This window comes from Electrophorus electricus, chromosome 13 (assembly GCF_013358815.1).
Source record: "Electrophorus electricus isolate fEleEle1 chromosome 13, fEleEle1.pri, whole genome shotgun sequence".
NCBI classification, from domain to species: Eukaryota; Metazoa; Chordata; class Actinopteri; order Gymnotiformes; family Gymnotidae; genus Electrophorus; species Electrophorus electricus.
Window position 1 is genome coordinate 22,189,995 of NC_049547.1, and position 24,573 is coordinate 22,214,567.

The 24,573-nt window shown below is 42.3% G+C and overlaps 2 protein-coding genes across 2 annotated transcripts; one reads left to right on the forward strand and one right to left on the reverse strand.

Moving 5' to 3' along the window:
- The first annotated feature begins 497 nt into the window (after positions 1-497).
- trmt61b (tRNA methyltransferase 61B) lies at positions 498-5,745 on the forward strand. Its single transcript, XM_027027096.2, has 7 exons — positions 498-1,632; positions 1,948-2,050; positions 2,955-3,145; positions 3,546-3,637; positions 3,945-4,144; positions 4,732-4,815; positions 5,322-5,745. Exons 1-7 carry the CDS (start codon positions 922-924, stop codon positions 5,354-5,356), a joined length of 1,416 nt encoding a protein of 471 aa, XP_026882897.2. The 5' UTR covers positions 498-921; the 3' UTR covers positions 5,357-5,745.
- A 392-nt stretch (positions 5,746-6,137) lies between these two features.
- Positions 6,138-9,099, reverse strand: spdya (speedy/RINGO cell cycle regulator family member A). The gene is made up of 6 exons (XM_035533101.1): positions 8,456-9,099; positions 8,304-8,362; positions 8,077-8,162; positions 6,880-7,051; positions 6,380-6,665; positions 6,138-6,226 (listed from the first exon to the last, which is right to left on the reverse strand). The coding sequence occupies exons 1-6, from the start codon at positions 8,703-8,705 to the stop codon at positions 6,165-6,167; spliced, it is 915 nt and encodes a 304-aa protein (XP_035388994.1). The 5' UTR covers positions 8,706-9,099; the 3' UTR covers positions 6,138-6,164.
- Between the last annotated feature and the right edge of the window lie 15,474 nt (positions 9,100-24,573).

A 24,573-nucleotide genomic window follows, 5' to 3' on the forward strand; every position in this document is an offset into this window, starting at 1 on the left:
TGCCGTCGCGCGGAGCTCGGGAGCTGGCGTCATTAGCAGCGCGCCCCTCCAGGAACTCCGTTCACTTGCGAGAACTTTCTGGTTTATTCTTTTTGCTTTTGAGGAACGCAAAGACATTTTAGAAAAGTGTATAATAGATTCTATATATTAAATGCACAATTTAACCATAAGTGACCACTATTATTTTAATATATACAGTATATTATATATATATATATATATATATATATACATACATACAGTGGTTGTTTCATTGTTGAACAGCACGGATATTAGGCACCTTCTGTCTTTTATCTCAAATATTGTAAGTATGACATAATGGGGCCCTTTGGTGTTAATCTTAACTGCGTTTATGTAAAATCAATAAATCTCAGATGAAACCACTTTTTTGAAGTCCGATATTCGACCCCGTTAACGTTCCCTTTCTCTCCGCTGCGCCACCTGCTGGCGTCTCTGGGTACTACAGCAACCTGCATCATTTGTCGCTCGTTAATGACGTGACGAGTTTAACATGGCGCTGCCCTGACAGCCATGCTGCGTGTATATTTTCATTTTCATTTTCTGTGTTGCAGTAATTACATTTAGCGAACGTAAACGTCGCGGGCTTTATCGTCAGTTAATACTCTAACTGCCCTTTGAAATGCTGCGTTCTTCACTTGTGCAAAAGATAACTGCAGTGCAACGTGGCCGTTCTGAGAGCTAATTGGCTAACTTGCAGTCTGTGTCGAGGCTCCAAGGCTGTGGTTGTGGTTATAACATAACGTGGTCATGTATGTAACCGTTACATGTTAACGTGCGAAATGCTTACAGATGCGCGAGGAATAAAGCGGTAACTTACACGGACATCGTCACCGGCGTTGAAGCAGCACGCGCCTAACTGCCCTGCCTCCTCGAGCTCCGGCGCCGCTCTGCACCTGCACAATGACGCGCGGACTGAGCAGAGTGTGCATCGCCTATGTGAGGCCACGGAGACTTAACGTCCAGCGCGCTGCTGGCGGAGCGCCTCCACGAGTTTGCGCGTGTGACCTGAAGGCTTTTGGAACGGATCCTAAAGGCCCCGGCGAGCACGAGAGCGGTACAGAGGCGCCAGGCGCTCGTGCGCTCTCGCGGCGACCTTCGGCGGGAGCTCCTCTCACGAGGAGACGGGGCCCCTTGTCTCCCTTAGAGCGCGTGAGCCAGCTGTTAGGCCAGGAGGTGTTGACACCGAGACGGAACGAGCCTGTTCCCAGACAAGAGGATGGAGAACATGTGGGACAGCCAGACGCTCAGAGGGACGACGGAGCTGCGGCGCTCGGAGAGGAGCCCGAGGAGCAGGGCCACAGGGCAGGGGAGATGGACGCACGAGCCCCGCCTCGGGTCCTCCTGCCCGGGGAGCGCGCCATGCGCTTTGGGGAGGTGCTGATGGCAGAGTACCGGCGCTCGCGAAGGCAGGAGTTCTACAAGATGTTCCAGCTCCGGGAAGGACTTAAGATGGATAGTAAATGGGGTGCAATACCCCATGAGGCCATCGAGGGGCGCCCTGCTGGGACGTTCGTCTGCACGAGCATTGGGCTGCGTATGCTTATTCGTAGACCCACTCTGGAGGAGTTCACGCTGTTCATGAGAAGAGGCCCTGCCATCTCGTATCCTAAAGTATTATAATAATAACAACAACATCAATAATAATAATAACAGTAGTTGTTTTATGTAAGGCTTATCCGTGCCTAACATCAGTCCCATACCTGTTCTTCATGTGTTTATGCACGTCCATGTTATTGTCAATATATTGTGTTCAAAGTCCAGGATCTGCAGTGCAACAGTAACTTTGTTCAGCGGTAAAACCCATCCAGCGAGTTTACCCTGAGCGGGCGACTCGTAGGCAGACATGTAGCACCTGTAGACCAGTGGGCCAGTGAGATGCTGTGCTAATGGCCATCTGTGTGTACGCGTGCGTGTGTGTGTCCTCAGGACGCCAGTACCATGCTGCTGATGATGGATGTGACCGAGGGAGACTGTGTGCTGGAGTCAGGCTCTGGGTCCGGAGCCATGAGTCTCTTCCTGTCCAGAGCAGGTGGGCAGGCACGCACTGAGCAACCTCAGTAACCTCACCAGGCACTAGGATGGGTTCCATAGTGCTACGAATGCCACATGGGAGTTTGGCAGATTCTACTCAGTGGTACTGCCCTGAGGAGCACTCTCTTCTGACCCCTAGTGCTTAGTGTGCCTGTTCGCCCAGTTTCCCCAGGGCCTGTGGTTTTCAACCTGTAGGGTGCAGTGGTACTTCACGGGGGCCTTTGTCCAAGTTTCTTTCTTTTTTATGTTTTGCAAAGTAAAAATCCTTTAAATATACACACATATTTAAACAAAAGTAATTTCAGATGTGACGGATATGTAAATTATTTGCAAAAATAAAACACATTTGGGTCAAGCTTTTTGATTGGTTCGACATCGTGCTGTCACATGACCGACAGAGCTAGTTAATTAGAGTCTGTTAGAGAAACGAGTTAATTGGAGAAATGTCTCTAACATTTTATGTGAGTTTTACCCATCATGGATCAATGGTTAAAAATATTGAGTCAGAAAAAATGTTGTATATGTTTGTGTGATTATGCGAAACTCGAGAGGCTACGCTGATTGTTATGCAGTATTTTTATTTTTATTTTAAATGGTTGATTGAATTTTCATGTTGGCTGCTGAAAGGTTTGTGGTAGATTAAGTGCACTGCAATTTGCACAAAAACCTGTCCTGGGCAGTGTAAGTGAATATGAGGCTTCAGTTATGATTTCTGATAGGGATGAGCTATAAGACCTCATCCCTGCAGAATTTCACAGTATGATTTAGGAAGACACTACACTTGACTTCCATTTGAAACAGCAGTTCTTTGCTTCCCGCATGTAAATGTACGTCATCGTAGCAAAGCCGTATTTTTTATTTATTTATATCCGATGTGGAATTGTATGCGTCATTCCCCCCAGTGGCCTCTAAGGGCAACGTGCTGAGTGTTGAGGTGAGAGAGGACCATCACCGACACTCCAAGCTGAACTACCAGCGCTGGCGCTCTGCTTGGAGGCTGCGCAGTGGGGAAGAATGGCCTGATAACGTCCACTTTCACCATGGCGACCTTATCACCTCTGCACCCTTGCTTGATGGGTGGAGCTTCAATTCAGTAAGGAGATGCATCCTTTTGTTTTTTTGCATATTTACCTGAAATGTCCGTTTTGGTTCAAGTATATCGCAAAAGGCTGCAGTTAATGTTTGCTGGTTCAGATGTTTCCGTTCCGAGCCTCGTTAAATGGCCTTACAGATTTGGCGTTAATAGCTGTAATCCCATTATCAGTCAGAGACAATCACTGTCATTACTGCTGTAATCATGACACAGCTGTGCACCGTGATGTGATGCATGAAGTCAAGACTGTTATTTAACCCAGATGTTGCCTGATGGGCTGCCGTGAATCTGTTCCTGTAGATATCTGGGTATGTGGGCCCCTGGTGGACTGCGGCTGAGGGGACGTGGGGTGATGATTTTAATTCCTGGTCCGTATTGTCGAAATTGGTGTGTGTTTCAGATTGCTCTGGATATGCTCACCCCCCATTTGGCACTGCCTACAGCAGTTCCTTACCTTCATAACGGAGGTGTGTGTGCTGTCTACTTGGCTAAGTAAGTGACACGCACCCCCATGACTCAGTAGAAGCCAAATCATCAATCAGTATTCAGATAGCCCCATTGTCATGCATTAGGCTAGGTCAAATTTTATAAACCAGCTGACACTAGCCCAGGGCAGTTTTTCCAGAATTACTGTAGGGGTAAGATCCTCATTGTAATGACTGTTCAAGGCAACACCTGCTTTACCATTTTGCTGTTATTTTTATGCTTTGCCATGTTTAGGAAACTGATCTCAGAACAGCTTTTAAAAAGTTGTTTACAAACGGACTTCTATCAAATGGTTTCTTCTTGCACATGGCAGCATTACTCAGATCATTGACTTACTGGAGGGGCTGAGATGCTCCACCCTTCCACTGGTGTGTGAACGCATCATAGAGGTCCAGTACAGGGATTGGTTGGTGGCCCCGTCATTAAAAAAAGACGGCTCCTTCCACACGCGTAAAGCTCCAAGTGAAGAAACCATCGAGTGTGAGGAGGGTGACTCAAATGACGAAGAACATGGTAAAGATTCTGTTAAACAGACCACAACATCATTTTATTTACATAAATCAGCTCAAGGTTAACACTTGATGTGCTGTCCAAGAAAAAGGGAACTTGTAAATTGTTCATTTTACCACAGATGGTGGATGCAAACACATTCTTGCTCGTCTTAATACTATAACACAATCTATTAATGATATTTTATATGTAAATGTTAAATTAGCTGGGGGAAGGCAGTTATTGCAGGGGTAACTGACTGAGGACTGCCCAGTTCTGGTGCTGCAAATCTACTGCCCTGTAGAGTTGCCTTCCACCCTGTCTGCTCTACTCCAGTCCTTGGGGGAGCGGATCAGGGGAGTGAGTTTAGATCTGGAGCTACCCTGTAGAACAGTAGACCTCCAGGACTGGAGATGGGCACGTCTGAGTTGGTACGTGTCTCGTACCCAACTCTCTGTGGTTTTTCATCATCACAGTTACGGTTTTCTGCGTTATGTTACTTTAAAGAGGGGGAGATTACAAAATACCAAGATGTGTTGGCGTAGGCGATGAAAACATGAGGACTAAGGAGTTTGTGTGTGTGTGTGTGTGTGCGCGCGCGCACTTTGCAGAGGGGCCGGCTGGTGCAATGCACACTCCATTTGGGAGCGTACCATACATCGCTCGTCCTCATCCAGAGCAGTTCAGACACACAGGTGGGTTTCCTCCGCTGGAACGTTTGTTTACCGGTTTGTTGTTTCTCAGTACCTTGCGTGCTCTGCGAGCGCACATAAAAGCCTTGCAGAACGGTGTGAAGCATACTGAGCATGAGACACAGGAAACAGGTAAGCAGCAGACCCGTTGGACCTTAGGACAGACAAACCATGGATGAGCTGGGGCTCAAGATGTCCACTCTTGAGTTATTTGCTGGCATCTACGAACAACTTTAAGATATCAGACGTGTGTCTGATATAGCTCAGTGGTTAAGTAAACAATAGGTTGCCAGGTTAACCCTCAATTACTTGAGGTGTATTCAGGGATAATTGTAAGTTGCTTTGGTTAAGTGTCAGTGAAATGTAGATGTAAGTGATCATTTTGTGTTTACACGGGTCTGTGTGACTTGTGTGAATGTGCTGCTTCAACCTTGTAATGTGAATTAAGCCCAAATGTGTACAAAGATGTGATTCTGCAGCTAGCAGGCTTTTTTTTTTTGTAATTTCAGCCTTCCTTGTGAAATTACGGAAAGTCTTGAAATAGACGCACCACTCCATCATCTCATGACCTTGACTACCTGTGCCAAGACCACATGCAGGTCTACGTGTACAAGTTATGTTTTTGTCCTTTTCCAATAAAGCTATGCAACAGAACAGAAAAACTAAATAAACAGAAACAAATAAAATATTGAAAAAAAAAGGCTGTTCACTGTAAATACCAGAAGCATTGAATGAGAAATCAAGAACGCCCTGTAACCAGAGTTGAGGGTTTATTGACGTTTTAACAGTGTGCTTGTTTCAGAATGCTGTCAGCCTTTTAAATGATCAGAAAGGTGCGAAGCAGGAACATTTTGTGCCACACAGAAGCATAAAAGCATTTCATAAACAGGCAATAAATAGTGATGGAGATGTGATGTAGGACAAACCATAGCTGAATAATAAATATGTGAACCCTTTGCCCACTAATTTGATATTCTGGTTTCTAATGGGTTTGTTCAACGGCTCTGATAAAACGTTTTTTATATGGGACATGGAAATGCTAATACAGGTGGATGCCATTACGATGACACACACAGCTGAAAGTGCCACTGCACTCTCCTCATGGGGGGCACAGCAGACTTCACTAGATTTGCTTTATTTGTTTGGTCCTTCTGGGAACTGACAGCTATAAGTTTGTCAGTAATACCCTCCTTTAATTATTTAACTCGTTGAATGAATACACGGTTGACCCAAGCCTTAGACACGCAGGAATAAGGGGAAACGAGGAGTGTTCATTTTACAGCAAACGGGTAACGCCAAAATGGGACATGAGAGCGTTCTATTGTTGGTGCATGGTGTTAGCAGGTGGAAACCTACTCCTCACTGATCCAGTCCATGGAAAAGTCACGGCCAGGTTCACTGTCCACATCACTCCCTATTTGGGAATACAAATACACAGATTAGATTAGGAACAGACAAGGGGAAAAAAAAGGACCAACTGAATAGTAACATACAGACCATAAGGAACTAGTTCATTAAGTAGCTGTTTAATGGAACTGCACGCGCGCACACACACTCTCACACACACCTGCTTTGTCCGTGCAGTGGCAGGGGGTCTTTTTGCTTATGGGGCGTGAAGCCTGGGTCTTGGGTGGTGTGGCCTCCAGGCTGAAGGGCAGCAGCAGAGAGGAGGAGGAGGAGGAGGAAGAGGAGAGGCAGGAGGTCTTAGCGCAGAGAGCACACGGCTCGGGAGAGGCGGCGGGGCCGCGGGGACCGTGCACCTCGTCCCGGTCCCGGTATTGTCGCTGCGCCCCGCTGTGGTGCTCCGCTCGCTCCCGCTGCCAGATGAAGTGAGATGGGACAATGGCCATTACCTGACCCCCCCCCCCGGACACACAGACACACACACACACACACACACACACACACACACACAGAGGACGGGGAGGTAAGGGCCTTACAAACTTCCACTGTGTCACATTCATAAGCGCGATCGAATCAGGGCAAGCACCAGCCGATTAGCCAACGCAGCCCAATGACGCCGATATGTGGCTCAGGCCCCAACAGAGGCACCCCTGGTGGCAGTACCTCCTCACAGCAGCGGCGGCTGACAGCCGCGCGGTACTCGATCCGCGCCCACAGCCTGTCCCTCTGCCTCAGAAACCGAGGGAACAGCTTCCTCCAGCTCTTTCCCAGGGCCCAAGGGAAGATCTCATACTTCCACTCCTCCTCGTCCTCCTCCATGGTGTTTGCCAGGTACCTGGAAAACGGCAAGCGATGTGGTGGCCCGTGAAATAAAAAAAATCTCGCGACGCCCCGTTCGTTTTCACTTTTTATTAAACGGGAGCGCAGCTGTAGGCGCCGGTGAACTCACTGCAGTGGTTCTTCCTTATTTGCATTCATACCATGCAAGTAAATGTAATTCCTCATTAAATAAATAGCGGTGAATAAATTTATACGCAGCATGTTCTGCTTCTGTGCCGCTTTCACACACATCGTTACAAACTACGCTTATAGGCCAGCACCCACCTCTCCTGGAATGATGGTTTTCAGCTTGTCCTGGGGCCCCAGTGCTCTGATCAGTTGTAGTTTTCCCCTGTAGTAGCACATGTTCTCCAGCAGGGGGCCCCCAGAAGGGCTCGTTAATAAGCTTGTGAGCTGGCTCAGTTGTGCAGGGCAGTGGGGCACCAAGGCCGAAGCCCCTTTATGTACATTAACTGGTTAATTTTGTGTGACTGAACTGGGTAGGATTCAGTTCATCTTACAGAAAACCTAAGGCCTCGGTCAGAAAAAGACAATTCCACGGTTTCTCCAAAACCGCGAGCGTGTAGCCAGGCTTAAACACGTAAAAGACCTCAACGGGTTCTCAATCCAGTCATGTCTCAGACAGTCCACATTTCTGCTCCGTCTCTGAGCATACATGACCCAAGCAATCGAGAACACCTGGAACAGGTGTGCCAGGAGCAGGGATAGGGGGAAAATGTGGACAGTGGGAGTGGGAGGTGGGTATCGAAGACTGGGCTGAGGAAACAACACAATGTGCAAGTGCTCCAGGATCTTAACATCCTAAAAATTAAGGAGTTTCCACTCATTTACATTTTTTTGCTGAACTTGAAATGGCTGAAACGACACTGATCATTTCACTTTCCACTTTTTATTAAACCCATCCAAATCGCCATACTGGGCCATGTCTATCTGCAGTAAAGAAATGTAACCGGAGTCCATCGGAGTTTTGGGTGCGGTGTTCATGAAACGTGAAGCAAAAAGGCAAACGTCTGAACTTACAGGGCGACAAAGAAGTTCATCCTGCTATGTTCACCGATGCTGAACCGTGCTCTCTTGAAGTAGACGAACGTCATGGCAAGCAAATACTAAAACACGAAGCAGACACGTAAACAAACCTACAGACCATATGAACTCATTGTGAGAGAGAAGAAACCAGGCCTAGTTCCAAACCAAAGCTGACAAGATCTAAGCAACTGCGCTCATAAATCTGCCACAGGCCTGAATACCTTATCCGTAATTTTACAACAGCAGTCCATCCACAGAAAATCCTGTACGAGGTCGTCATCTAGGACAGAAGGGTCACAGAAAAGCAGACGTTTGAAGGTTACGTGTATGAAGAAGATTTAGATAAATCAACCACTACGTGATGGTCACTCACCGAAGAGTCTGAAAAACGCAGCCATCTCCTGGCGCTGGACCACCAGGGCCGGGCCGCAGGGCTGCCTGTTCAGCCCGGAGGCGGGGCGGTGGGTTCGGGCGCCGTAGCCTTGTCCGGGTGGGCTGTGGGCCTCCTGGCGGCTCGGTCTCTTCATCCGGACGCCTCGCCTGAGCTGCAGGGCCGCCGACGGCCTGATCCGCAGCGTGACGAGCGGGGGGGTCTCTCGCCACGGATGGGGGTGTTTCATCATGGTTTAGTCACTCTCGCAGAAAAATATGTGAAACAAACGTCGATACGAGTATTTTATATTATCAAACATTACTAACTGCCTAGACAGCTGTAACAGACGTCGATGAGTATTTTTAACCACCTTTGCTTTGGCTTTTTCCTTCAGTTTTCCTTCACAGGCTAGCTTACCTAGCCAACGTTACCTCACTAGCTAGCTCGCTCGTGTCATCACAGCTAACGTTAGCGAGCTTATGTAGTTCTGCCAGATATGGAGCCAAGTGAACTCGGTATTTTCAGACAGAAGTCAGCAGTTGTCTTACCTCGGCGCGGCTAAACTAACTAAAGCGGAACACTTGGCGCTCTTTTGAACATATGGACCGTGACTGTGGTGCTAGCCAGGTTAGCTAAGCTAACGCCAGGTGTCTGGGACAGCTGCGCAGGCCGTCACACACGGCACGAGCCGCCGGACGCAGGCGTTCGTGCGCATGCCGTGGCGCGCGGAGGTGCTGCGCGATGCGAGTGGGTCGCGTGCGTGCGTGCTGCACTGGTGCAGGTTTGAATGTTAACCTGCACAACATTTGAATGGACAACCTACATAAAGACGCGCACACACACACACGTCTTGCTGTTTTTGTTTGTTTTTTGAGGGTGAAATAGTCTAGCCAATACCACCAACCCTTTCATGCTGTAGCATTCTTAGTGTCACTGTGTGTTTTTATGTCATGCTGAAAATACTGAAAACCGTGGGCCATGAAAGAGTTTAACCACCACAGGCAATTTTATTGATCAAGCATTTAAAGAGCTGAAACCAGTCCAGGACAGAAGTGCAGAAATCCTATGGGTAAATTAAAAAGCAATATTCATAAAATAGCAGATGACTTTATTCACACATTTTCATGTGCCTGCAGACGTCCTCAGAGTCAGTCCCATGGAAGAACAGGCGGATAGCCATGGCCTCATACTTGTAGGCTTGTTTCCTGCAGGAATTTTCGAAGTTCTTAAATTTCTTACATATGGCCTTTACTTCCTATAAAAAAAAACAAAAAAACAGACACTTCACCTCAGTGCTTGTCTGAACGTACACGGCACATAAGACAGCCTCTGGGGTACATGGAGCACAAAGGAAGGGGTCTCGGGGGGGGTGTTACCTTCTTAAGGTCGCGGACAGCCAGAGATATAACCTCATGAACGGTGACCTGACACATCCAACACAAAAGCGCGTTCCTCTTCACACCCTGGAGAGAGAGAAATGTTTAACTGCAAACTCATACACATCTGAGCAAATTAATGAAGATTAAGTTTGCAAGATTCTGATTATTTCAGTAGGTCCACTCGTAGGTCCACAATACCACTTGTATTGTGATTTTGATACCTCTCTCTGGACTCCATATTTGTTAAGTAGCACAGTGTTGTCCAGGGAGCCGGTCTCTGCCGAGACGCTGTCACACTGAGAAATGGCTGTATAGACCAAGATATTTAAAAACTGGTGAGACTTCTCGAGAGACTCATTTCAGTGCAACATACTTTGTTAAGCCAGAGTCATAGTGAGTGTAGAGGGGAAAGTTTCCAACTTTGTCTCCATTGATCTCATGTCCAGATAATTATATTGTTCATTAATATTCATGTTAGAGAATTAGTTTACATTGCACATTTAAGATAGATACCCCATTTATAAACACTATGCACAGAAAGGCAGCTTGGATGACTATGTTAAATTAAATCTTACCTGAGAATGTTATCAGCAGTGTAATCTGCGTGATGGGTGCCATGACACCTGCCATCTTCCAGTTGAAATCAGGCTAATTACAAAACAGTTGTAGTTATTAATGTACTTAACAGGCTCTCACTGTGTGCTCTGTGCCATTGTGTGTGTTGAGAGACTGACAGTTTTGACACCTCTCTCTCTCTCTCTCTCTCTCTCTCTCACACACACACACACACACACACACACACACACATACACACGTGTGCACATGCGCTCTTTCGCTCTCATGCGCTCGCTGTCTCTTCATCATGTAGGCTTAGGACACCACACATTTTTTATACTGACATGTTAACTCGGACAGTACTGCTGACCTGTCAGGAAACACCGCAGGAATATTGCAAGATGCACATCACCCGCACCAAACTGTAAACTCAATTCGTAAACACGTTAACTGAACTTACTTGACAGGGTTTACCTCAGACAGGCCTGGGGTTGCTTTGAGTAGTAAATTTGAGCAAAACATAATGATATCATTTTTTCCAGTTTGTCACAAAAAAAAATTCCATAGCGTATACTTCAGTTGCTCAAAAATGTTAATCAAGAACCATTAGATGCCTCAAGAAGTCTGTAAGTTTTCATTCAAAATGTAGCTTTGGCAAACACTACACTAGCCATCAATGTAGACTCCATCAATTACAGATCTGAAAACACTAGTCTGTACTGAAACTAATTTCTTTCTGCTCCTCTTTTGGCATAGTTTCCTGTTTTCTCTTTTTATGGTTTTCTTTATTGTGTTCTGACGTGTAATCAGCACTATTGCAGCTGTCCTGTTTTGTGGAGGTTTGTTATAATTAAACAGATCAATTGAGTTTAAAACTGACTTCATTAGTTGATCACGTTAGATAATGACTTTCATCATGGTGGTTTGTTTCTGTGATTCTCTAAAGGTCTGCAAATCTTCCACTCAGTTTAAGCCCACTGAAATGATTCAGTTGTGATGATCAGTAAAAATACAGCATTTATATCTGCCAAAACTATTCCACTTCACTGGGCAACCAGTTCACACCGGGGGGTGCACATGCTGACCTGAGAAATGGTGTCTCTGAAGTGCTGACTGACACTAGCACTCCCAAACCACTGTGAAAGCAGTGTCAAATTGGTCAGCAGTGTCACCCAGTGTTACCAGGCCTGCTGTTCCCAGACACACCCCTGGTCCTGTAGCCTATACTACACTGCACTGGTTTTCAACAGAAGTTTCTAAAGATTTTAAGTGAAGCTTGGCCTTCTGATTTCAGGTGAGTTCTGAAGTGCATTGAAATGTCCAACTCCTAATAAGTGATACTGAGAACAGGTATCTTATAGTACACCTGAACTCATAGTTGTCATGGTACAGCCCCTCCCCCCTCAAACATCTCTGTGTGTGTGCATGTGTGTGTGTGTGTGTGTATTGCCACGCCCGCTTGTGTCGTTCACCTGATCCTTGTGTGTAATTGTCATGCGTGTATATAAGTCTCGTGTCGTATCGTTGAAGTTGTTGGTGTTTGACCCAAGTAGTGTGTATTGAGTCGTGAATGTTATACTTAAATGAAAATTTATGTTTTTGTTCAACATGCCTTGTGCCCGCATCCTGTTTAACCCTCCTGCGTTACAATAGCTAATGTCATTTTTTGTTAACTTAATAGAGTTACTCACATTGTACAGCTGAAATAAGTAATTTTTATTAGTAATTACAAGGCATAATAATTTGTTTTAAAAGCTACACAAAGATGTGTACAAATTACTGTAGGCACATGATAATAAACTTGTTAAAAGTTATTAGAACTCCATTTGCAGACTTTTCACAGTCTGGGGTTAATATCATCATCAGATTTGCATGTGTTGTGATATGAGCGTAACTGTTAGCACATCTTCATTGTCTTGCAGATGACCTGGGGACCACCAGGAAAGAGGGCTCTGATGACCTTATCCTGGTACACCTTAGCTTTGCTTATACACTGGTCGTGCACACCTTTCATGAGGCTGCATAGGTTGTCGATTTTCTGTGAAAAAACAATCCCATATGTTCACAACAACTCCCAAGAGCATGAAAATACAGTTATCCTGACAGGTATTACAGACACGATCCTACAGCACCCACTGGCCCTGAATATCAGAATGGTATAGCTAAGAGAGTTTAAAGCGTCGGGAGATTTCTGGAGTCGTTTGCCACTGCTTGGACGTTACCTGCTGCATCTCGTTGAGCATCACAAACCTGGCCGCCCTCACAGACTCTTGGCAAATGTTGCATTTTTGTAGGAATGCTCCTATATACTGAGGAAGTGTCAGAAACCAACGCTGAATGACAGTTTATATACTTACAGCACATGCACTGCAAAAAATGATGTCTTAGCAAATAAGAATATAAGGTTATTGAATTTATTTCTAGATGTTTTTACTTGTTTTCAGTGGTTTTATTAAGAGAATTATCAGGCAGTCGTGTTCAAATTAAAGAAATACCAGTGTGTGGTTTCCATATCTGTCAGTCACAATGTGCTGAACGCTGATCAGTTTCTCGTGACGCCGCTGTAGGTCAGTCTCATGGGCCAACCTGTCACCCTTAGTAACGACTGTAGAAACATTAACCTAGTTACATACCTGTCAGCCTTAGTAGCAACTATAGAAACATTAATCTAGTTACATACCTGTCACCCTTAGTAACGACTATAGAAACATTAACCTAGTTACATACCTGTCACCCTTAGTAACGACTATAGAAACATTAACCTAGTTACATACCTGTCACCCTTAGTAGTAACTATAGAAACATTAATCTAGTTACATACCTGTCAGCCTTAGTAACGACTGTAGAAACATTAACCTAGTTACATACCTGTCACCCTTAGTAACGACTATAGAAACATTAACCTAGTTACATACCTGTCACCCTTAGTAGTAACTATAGAAACATTAATCTAGTTACATACCTGTCAGCCTTAGTAACGACTGTAGAAACATTAACCTAGTTACATACCTGTCACCCTTAGTAACAACTATAGAAACTCTAACCTAATTTCATACCTATATTGATGCTTTGTTAATCTACAAACCAAATTTGCCAAATATCACAAAACCTTTGCCCGAAAACATATTTTATCTCCATTGCAATCTCATTAATTTATGCAGAGTTATTAAATTAGAGATTAAGATGAAGTGGATCCATTTGGTCTCCTTACCTGAGCAGGCCAGAAAAATGCAGAGGTAAATAACTGGCATGTTCATGCTATTAATCTGAGGTTAATCTGAGGTCTCAGTGTCTAGCTGTCCCTCCACTCCGTGCGTCTGTTAATCTGAGGTCTCAGTGTCTAGCTGTCCCTCCACTCCGTGCGTCTGTTAATCTGAGGTCTCCAGTACTTCCTGCCTGGATCTCTCTGCCTCTCTGTATTTTTCACTCACTACTGCAGTGTTCACATTGGTGCTGCACATTGTAAAGCTTCAAATAAATTAGGTTTAAATAAATTAAAGAGGATATATGAAAAATGAATCTTTTTTTAAATAAGATTGCTATAATATCAGTTAATTTAAAATGAACCTGAGCAGAAAACAACAAAACCATGAATAATAGTCATTATTATTATTAAATTCAGGGCTCTGGTAAAGTCAAAGAGTAGCCATTGAGATCACACAATATAAAGTTTTATTGACAAAGAAATGTTATAATTTAATTTGGCATTTCAAACATATTAATCATGGACAGCATAAAATGGGTTTAAAGAGACAGAATAAATAATTAGACTTAATTGAAGTAATAATAATTAAAGTGAGTGATGCATAGCCTATACAAACATTTATTTATAATATAATATAATATAGGTTTCATTTTCCCACTGCTGATGCTTTTATTTAATAAAATGCGCTATTGGGCATTCAGTATTGATTTTTAAATAACATTTTATAATTTGTATTTAATTTTCAGGATGACTTTTATTTTGTATTTGGATAGCTGTCTTTAATACAAGCACAGCTTGGCTTTCTTCTTGCAGGTGTCTTTAGGAGTGCGTCCAGGGAAAAGCCCGTTAAGAATCTTTATCTTTAATTTACTACCATGTTTCAGGCACTTGACTTTTTCTTTCGGTATAAAGTTGCTACAGGTTGCATTAATCTTCTGTAAAATAACAAGAAACAATAATACACTTATGACTGCATCACAACAGCTGGATTACTAAAGCAGAGAGGTGTGTGTATGTATGTATTTTTATTTATTTATTTTGAAATTGAGCACTCTCAAAATGAAGTGACAGCAGTGCATTTCCGAATAGTGTCTGCGCACGTTTGGAACAACTTGCCTTTTGTATCTTTATGTCAATCTTGCCTCTCGTCTGACTGATGAAATCTTGGCACGCACAGCAGAGCACGGTGCTTTTGCTCCACTTGGGCGGAGTGGCGACGCGAGAGCCCTACATTGCAGAGGAGAGACGCGTTCACAGTTCGGCACATGCCCGCTGCCTCTTACGCATACGTAGACAAGTAATGTGAGGGCAGCACACCGGTGGAAGTCCGTCTGTACCTGTGATGGGTCCACGTCTCTGTCACCCCAGAGGCTCTGCACGGTCTGTGTCCACTTGTCCTGCCCTCGTTTCAGCTGAGACGGAGGTGGAACGCCACCAGGGTCAGCAATGACTGCTGCTTACAATCAAAAGTATACATATTGAGGTGTTTATAAAAGTATACATTTTGGAGTGTTTATAAAAGTATATATACTGAGGTGTTTATAAAAGTATACATTTTGGAGTGTTTATAAAAGTATATATACTGAGGTGTTTATAAAAGTATACATTTTGGAGTGTTTATAAAAGTATATATACTGAGGTGTTTATAAAAGTATACATTTTGGCTTGTTTATAAAAGTATACATATTGAGGTGTTTATAAAAGTATACATACTGAGGTGTTTATAAAAGTATACATTTTGGATTGTTTATAAAAGTACACATATTGAGGTGTTTATAAAGGTATACATATTGAGGTGTTTATAAAGGTATACATATTGAGGTGTTTATAAAAGCATACATTTTGGATTGTTTATAAAAGTATACATATTGAGGTGTTTATAAAAGTACACATATTGAGGTGTTTATAAAAGTATACATTCTGAGGTGTTTATAAAAGTATACATATTGAGGTGTTTCCACCTGGTTTTTTTTCTCCAGCAGACCCGACCCAGGCAAATATGTGCGCAGGTCCCTGGGGAGCTGAGGTAATCAAAAAGTAAAGAACTTCATTCGTAAAGGAAGCTGTACAGCAACGTTAGAATAACCTCACCTGAGATCAGCAGCAGGACTCCAATGTGAGCAATGTGTGACATGTTCCTTTGCTTTGGACTTAAAATTGTCTTTGCAATGGTTTCATGTAAAACTGTCACAAAACCACCAAGCATAATGGTGGCACTGAACTGGCACATGGCAGAATTTAGCTCCGCCCCCTGCCTTCATTGCGAACACAAACACACGTGTGCACAGACACACGTGTGCACAGCACTTTCTTTCTGTTGCTGGTCTGCTGTCAGTTCTGATCTGTAGGGCAGTAATGTCTGTCAGGTGAGATTTCCTGTTCTGTAGGGCAGTGATATTGCATTGTTTTTTTGGTGTGGTGGGTACCCATTTACATTTTGCTTTTACATGTATTTTCATACAATAATAATGTATTAATATTAATACTCAAGTTTATTTCTGGAAGAGAAATGCAAGTTCTTTTTTATTAGGCCAGAATTGTTACATCTATGAAATATTTCTAGTGACATTTATCTCTGAGTATGACATTAAGCTACTCCACCCATCTTTTTAAAGATGACTTCAGGAAAACCCACTGAGGGGTTTTGCATTATGTTTAGCAGGTTTCATTCATTTAGCTATGTAGAGAGAGAGAGAGTGTGTGTATTTATTCCATTAGCACAATACTAATTATACATAGTACTAAATATAAACATAACACTAATTAATACTAATCAAATTAATAAAATGAAACATACATAATGCTAATGAAAGCTTGTTAAACATGATTGCAAAATAAGTGTTGGTTCCTCCCAGCTTCCCTGTTCCGTGTTTTCACTGTCTTGTGTATTTCAGTTCCATTCTGTAGTTTCGTTTTCTCCGCCCCTCGTTTGATTTTCCACACCTGTCCGTCGTTTCTAGTCTTGTTAAGTTCAGGTATTTAAACCCTGTGGTGTGCCCTGTGTCTTGGCTGTTCATTATTTGAGTGGCTGCATGTCTGTGTTTGAATGTGTTGGTTGTTTGGAAGCCTTTGTGCCTGACGGCCTGTTTGATTCTAGCCGTTAACTCCGTATGTTGTTTCCTGGCCTCTGTTATATCCTGCTCCCCCTGTTTGCCTTTATGTGTTTGCTTGTAATGTATCCTTGTACTCTGCGTGTTGGCTCTATGACCCTGGACTGCTATAACGACTACGACTCTGGATTTGCCCTTAAACCCTCACTCATCTCCACACACGCGTCTGCCTCCTCACCGTTACAATAAAACTTGAACTCAATACTGAATATGAAAATGGTAAGATTATGGTGTATGTAATATAACACTTTACACTGGTGACTGTTTTTGTGTGACATCAGCCATTTTAGCTAATTTAACTTATTATGAAGTTTTAATAACTGTTTGGCATAGTCAAATAAAACAAACCAACAGTTACAACTACTTAACAATGATCAAGAAAACAGCATTCATATGTCATGGAAACAGTTACTTGAGCACATAGACTACCCACATTGAGCAAAAAACCCAACATATCCCAACAACGTTTGTTTGTTGGTAACAGAACAACAGCTATTTTTCATATAAAAGGTACAATGATAACACCAGGCCTGAGAGAGTGCTTCCTAGACTCGGCATTGTGTTTCGAGCACTCTGCACATGTCTGTGACTTTAGAGTCAGGGGTGTTAGATTAGAGACTAAACCTTACAGTGCGTGGAATCACCAGCATGGAAGGTAACTGGTCATACTGCTTGTGAGGAGATCTACTGCACATTTGTATTATCACACACGTTGCTCGGGGGTTTCCACCAGGAAACAAAAAGTCCATCACATCTTCTCTCAGCCTCACCACTTGGTTCAGGCAGGATTGCCGCAGAGACTTCACAAGCTTTAAACACTGTAAATCTAATTTCTGGAAAGCAAAAGGTCACCAGTTACTGATGAAATTTATGATAAATTATGCTAAGTTATTGGTGTCTAAAAACATTCAGGGCTTTGTTATAATTTTGGCATGAATGAAACTGTGTTGTAATTGTTATAGTGCTCCCATGTTCACTTTGCACACAGACACAAATCTATTTTCGATCAAACATTTTAGCTTAGCTTCGACCAGATCGAGGTTATATGTGAGGTTATGTGTGTTGATTACTGGAGTTTTGGGGGTTTTAGACATTAACATTTATGTAGTTTGCAACTTGTCTGGTGAAAAGCCACGGAGTTAGTTTGCACACACACTAACTGGCCTTACCTGGCGAAGCTTCCATGAGACTGACTTCTTGACTCTCTTTATAAGTTTCTTACAAATTAAGCATTGTATAAATCCCTGCAACAAGTGGCATAATTTAGTTTAGCATTTTGTAAATGTACATAATGTAATGGCAGCTAAACAATATAAGATTTGAGGAGTTTATATGCAGCAGTATATAAGTTAATATATTATTTTTATCGTGAACAGCACTAGTGAGCTGGACGGTCACAACAAAGATAGATGTGAAGTTAATGTAAAGCTATTATCCTGTAGCAGCTAGACGGTTTGTTTCACTCTCAGAACTCTCCCGAAGTGTTTCATCAAAAACAGTCCACCGTATGACCGATACCCACCTCATCGTCTCTGTGCTTGTCTGGCACGTTGTCATGGAAACGCAGGGATTTGTTCTCTGTCTCATGACAGCTGTTGTCGACCAAGACTGTGGAGAACAAAGTTTGTTCGTGTTTTAAGTAAGTGCACGAAAATCTAAGCCGTCGATCACAGGGACATTTCGCTGTTTTCTGTATCTCACCTAAGCAGAGGAGAAGAATCCCAAGATGTAATATTAGCGGCATTTTTTTTTTTCCCGGTTCAGTCGTCCCGCTAAAGACTTCAAATTCAACAAGGAACGATTCATGCGCTAACTAACCTTCCTCGAGAAAAGTCGGAAGGAGCCGAGTAACGACGAATCAGCGGTTAATTGTTTACCGACAGAAGCGCTGATGCAGAAGCGTGGTGTCAGGGGACTGGCCGGTCAGACACCCAGCGCTGGTGTCAAACAGCAACACAAACGGCGTCAAACTCCGGTCCTTTATTCTTGTAACACTTTTTTGTTTCTTCACACTGTAGCTTAGACCACAGAATTACTTTTGAGAAAGCTTACAACAGCAAAGTGCTACGCTCCAGCTTTACACCTGATTTAGGAACGTGCTTCAGCTTCAGTTACCGTTAGAATAGCTCAACTTATCCATTTACAGTAGACCATACAGTAGACCCACAAAACACCATCCTCCATCTGGTGAACAATATCACAAATGTTTTGTGTTTCCAAGGTTTTTTCGATAAGCTTGTTATTTGTGTCACTCACAGTGAGGCACAGGGCACCTGCTCTTCACCTTTACAGACACAGCACACACACACACACACACACACACACACCTGTGATTTATCCCTATATCTTTACAGACACAGTACACACACTCATATCTCTGTATCTTTACAGACACAGTACACACATGTTGTATCTCTATCTTTACAGACAGCATGCACACACTTTTTGAAGGTGTAGGACTGCTTTGAAATGACTAATTGGGGCATTTCTGAGGATCAGGACTTGAAGAAGTGTACATCACCTCTACTCTGCTACATACAGAACTGTGTTGAAAATGTCACGTATAACCTAACCAGGAACCTGGATGACAGAGAAGGTCAGAACCCCTTCTCAATGTCTGCTACCCAAGGAGAGGCATCAGGGATTTCAAGGAGCCCTACTGAAAAGGACAGAGGACCTCTTCATCAACACCGCCCCATGGAGGGGCATCCAGTTACAAGAGCAGAGGAAGAAGAACTTGACTGTTTGTTCTTATAGACACAGCGCGCGCACACACACACACACACACACACACACACACACACACACACACACACACACACACACACACACACACACGTTTTATCTCTTTATCTTTATAGACACATCACACACATTTTATCTCTGTCTTTATAGACACAGCGCGCACACACACACACACACACACGTTTTATCTCTTTATCTTTATAGACACATCACACACATTTTATCTCTGTCTTTATAGACACAGCACACACACACACACACACACACACACACACACACACTCAGTTTATTTCTTTATCTTTATAGGCACAACACACACATATATGTTTATCTTTTTTTTACAGAAAGAAGCGGCACAGAAGGTTTGCACAGGGGCTTTTTCTGCCAGACTTTATGAAGCTCAGTTGTTTACGATATTCTTTACATGCAAATCACATCTAATATAAGATCACGTTTACACAGTGAGATGGCATGTAAGATATCACAGAGAAACTTGCAGGAGTCACAGTGAGGAAAAAGTTATTTGGTACAATTAACACCACGAGACACGTTATAAGCACTAAACCATCCCATAATCATAATAACAGTCTGTCATTTAATCACAGGTCGGGTTTTGCAAACTTGTTTTCTGCAGTGACCCATCCTTACACAAGTGCCCGACGCACCATCAGGGAATATGGCATCAAGCACTTTGTATTTGTACTGACGGGATAATTTTAAGCACTTCCTTTTCAATTCTGGTTTTAGGGTCCAACAGAAATTAACCGTCCTCTGAAAAAAAGAAGAATAAAAAGGAGATGGCATGTGTGCATCTCAGAGGGACACATACACCCACACCGGTTATCAGGGATCACCTTCGCCTGCGTGCCTGGCGAAAGGGCAGGAAGAGAAGCCAGTGAAGTTTGTTGTTACCTTCCGAATTCTTTCTTCAAGTAGTCCCTCAATTGCTGCCACAGCCTTCTTGCATAATAAACACCTGAATATTCTAGAAGAATTCTGAGAAATAGAGAAAAAAGCACAAAAACAGATTATTTTAAGTCCTAAATGGGGATTCTGACCCGTTTCCTGTACAGGTGCCTTGAGACAATGACAATTTAATTCTTATACCTGAAAAATACAAACTAATACGGAAAATATGGAAATTGCCTGCTATTCTCCATTGATTTATTGCAGTGAAATCTCTTCAGCTACCCACAATTCCACATACCTCTCTGTGGGTTTGGGATCCTTCTGTGTTCATGTCAGAGAAAATGTGAGTTAATTCCTCCACCCCTAAGTGCATTTGAGACTGTAGTGGAATGAACCCAAACTGTGCCATGACTGTTCAAAATCACATAAGAGAGAACATCCAAGATGAATACACAATCTGTACTCACATAAATTCAGGATGACATGGTGCACGTGTGCTTTTCAGTAGTAATGAAAAGCTATTTTGAGTCTTAGTCAAAAAGGAAAAGTTAGCATCCAAAGAAAGTATCTCGCTTGTATCTCACCTGAGCACGTCAGTAAAAGTCTGAGGTGAAAACTTGTCTGTCCACATCCCATCATCCTCTCAGCCACGCAGCGAGCAGACTTCAGCAAACCTTTGCCTCGCTGCTTGTTCTTGAACCTCTCTGCAAAACTGCGAACGCTGAAAAGCACAGCAGGTTTGGCGTGGTGAGGCGCAGTGGTGAAGGTCTCGAGGAGATAGAGCAGGGGTGGTGTCTTCAGCTGCTGACGCTGATGTCTGACACAAACGCTGATTCTAGACCCGCATCTAGTCTGCACCCGAGAAAGCAACGTTCCTCCAAAAGGCCTCGTGTTTTACGCAGTCGTTAAACAAGGGTGAGGGGGCAGATCCAACAGACCTTTCTCACTCACATCCTCCTAAATGGAGCATAAACCAAAACTTTCTTCTTTTTTAATCAGGTTACTCTACCTTGATATGCTTGGCAAAATAGAAGCTTTACAACTCTGAAAATTGCAATTTATTTATTATTTAATGTGAAAACTATTTGAATTTGTGTACAACAGTATGCTCAGGCTACAGAAAGTAAATAAAAAATATTTGTGTCTGTATATCACATTCAAATACACAGAAAAAGTACATAAAAACATTTTTAAAAAACATGAAGATAAATCCATCCTGAACGACATACCAGCATGTGAACGAAACCTAAATCTAAGATTTTATCATTATACTGATGATTATTTAATCTAAGATCAATACTAATGATTATTAAATGATTCTTAAATCTAGGATCTGTACTAATGATTATTACATTGTGTACATATATACACAAGCATATACATTGTACATTGTGTATATAATCATAATATACATATATTGTACATACATTGTTAATATATTTTGTACATACATAGAATATATATATTTCTCTTTGCATATATATATATTTCACATATAGAGAATATATATTTCTCTATGCACCCCTGTTTTTTTTCTCCTCAGTTTGGACAGAGCACTCTCAACCATTTCACTGCGAGTTATACCATGTATGACTATGTATGTGACGAATAAACCAAACTTGAACATCTAAGATCAATACTAATGATTATTAAATGATTATTGAATCTAGGATCTGTACTAATGATTATTTAATCTAAGATCAATACTAATGATTATTAAATGATTATTGAATCTAGGATCTGTACTAATGATTATTTAATCTAAGATCAATACTAATGATTATTAAATGATCATTAAATCTAGGATCTGTACTAATGATTATTACATCTAAGCTCAATGCTAATGATTATTAGACTTCAGTTATTAACTGCTGAAATATCCAGCAGCTGTTTCTTGTCATCGCTCTTCTTTTTACAGGCTTTGTACTTCAGACAGGTGGCCTTGGCAGATCCATCAAAAAGCTTTCTCATTATCACGCCCTTATATTCCACAGCTGTCTGCAAGCACTTCACGCGGAGCTCCGGTTTCAGCTTCATACACAGGGCAGCTGACCTCTGGAAAGAATGAAGCAGCACATGTACAACACATTACATGTACAGTTAAGTGCAACACACACCTATTAATGACAACTGTAGAGTTTACAATGCAGTTAAGTGCAATATTCTTCTTTTGCATCTAGTGCCCAGAAAGCGTTTTAAGCCTTCTGAACATTTAAAACCTGATTCCGTAGTGTTTCTGACAAGCATGCACAGAACAATTACAATTTCTAAGACACATTTCATGTGAAAAAAGTTTCCAAGTGAAAATGGGCTGTTTAATGACATTTGTGTTGTTTGCAGTGCAGTTAACACTGTCCTTTTGCATCTAGACATGTTCAGAGAGCAGTCTGAGGATGTATGACCTTTAGCGTTGAATTTGACCTTTAGCACTGCGCCATTATTGGGCTTTTTCAGTCAGAAGAGCTACAGAGATCATTAAGGCCACAGTATAACAAAGATATGCATTGTGGTGTTACTCTGGGAATACTTTACGAGTGGCTAATATAGCTCTAATGAATAAAAAAGAAAGAAGATGAGATTTTCATTACCCTTATAAATCTCCCTTCAACGTACTTCATCAGGCCTGTAACGATGATCTGGCACACCTTACAAGCCCGTGGACGCTTCTGCTCCACACACTGACAAATAAATAGCAAGAAGGAAGTGGACAAAGTTCAACTGGACATAGCAGCAGCCCCAGGGGTAACACTGCAGGGTTTCTAATAATTATCAAGCATTTGGTAATTATTAATTCTCATGCATTTAGAAACCCTAAACTGTGCAATGCTGTGCAAAATCTGACCACACTTTACTGCACTATTAAGTTATACTATATATTGTAAATAAATAAATAAATACATAATAAAAATGTTTAAGTGTAATTGCAATTGAAACATCTTACTAATGTTAAAAAATATCAGTGTAAATGTTTTTAGTGACAATAAATGTACATTTAGTACTAAATGTGTTGTTGATTCATTCATGGTTATTTGGCCTGAGGGACTGTGTGCTATTCACCTGATATACGTGTCTGCGGTTCTCAGCTCTCACGATGGTGTTGTTGGGAGTTTCACCTGGAAAACTCTCCCCCTTTTCAAGGCCTGTTCAACAGCAGTCAAACTTCAGCTTTGCTTGTCATCACTGTGCCCGAAAACAACTGGCATATAATCATACTAATTACAATAATAATCTTAATAAACCACACATCTGCCACACAGATCCTGAATGTCGTGGCTATCAGGAGAACTGCAGATTTGCAGATCAAAACACACACATTGGCCTTTTTCACTGTGTGATATGAATATTCAGAACTTTTATCCCAGGCATATGTCCAAAAGACATATGCCTGGGATAAAAGGAGGTTAAAGGGTGCTTCAAAAAAGAATGATTAATTATAATTGTATATAATTATAATATGTGTACTAATTATTCATTATATTGTAAATGATAATAATTGACAATAAAAAATTTAAAAAATATAAAAATTGAAATAGTCTGAGGTCTCTAAATGTACTGTAAACAAATAAGTGTGAATTTCAACAACACCCCCTCATACCTGCCAGTAGAACGCCGACGCACATCACCAGGGCCATGCGACCCAAGCTCCTCTGTGGACACCAGGGCTTGCTGCCGTCCATGAGCACCATGTTTCCACCACAGAACCCGTTGTTTCTAACCCTGCTGGTGTTCTAAAGATGGGAGTTTCCTGGGCTTCTCTTGACCTTGATCCCACTGTGTTTCTCTCTCTCTGTCTCTTTCCAGAGACTTAGAGAAGTAGCGTAGCCTTCTCATCAGACGTGGCACAGATGCTGGGCAGAGGTGTGAAAAGCCTTACTGCAGAATCTGCAATGCATTCAGAAAACCCGCAGACCTTTTCTGGTCTATTGGGAGATTCGTGAATTGCCATGAAATTTTTAACATTTAAAGATTTCCAGTCGCAGATCAAACCAAACTTTTTGTATGAGGAATAATGAGTAAGAAAACTGATATGGAGCTTGTGATGTAAAGGTTGGTGAGAATGTGAAACAACTGATATGGTTCACTCATTTTTGCACTTATTATTATTATTATTATTTTTTAAATTATTATTATTATTATTACGTAGCTTTTATATAAAGATAATGCCTATTCTGTCTGTAAATCAAGTTGCCATAGTTACTGGGGGTCAGTTCCTCA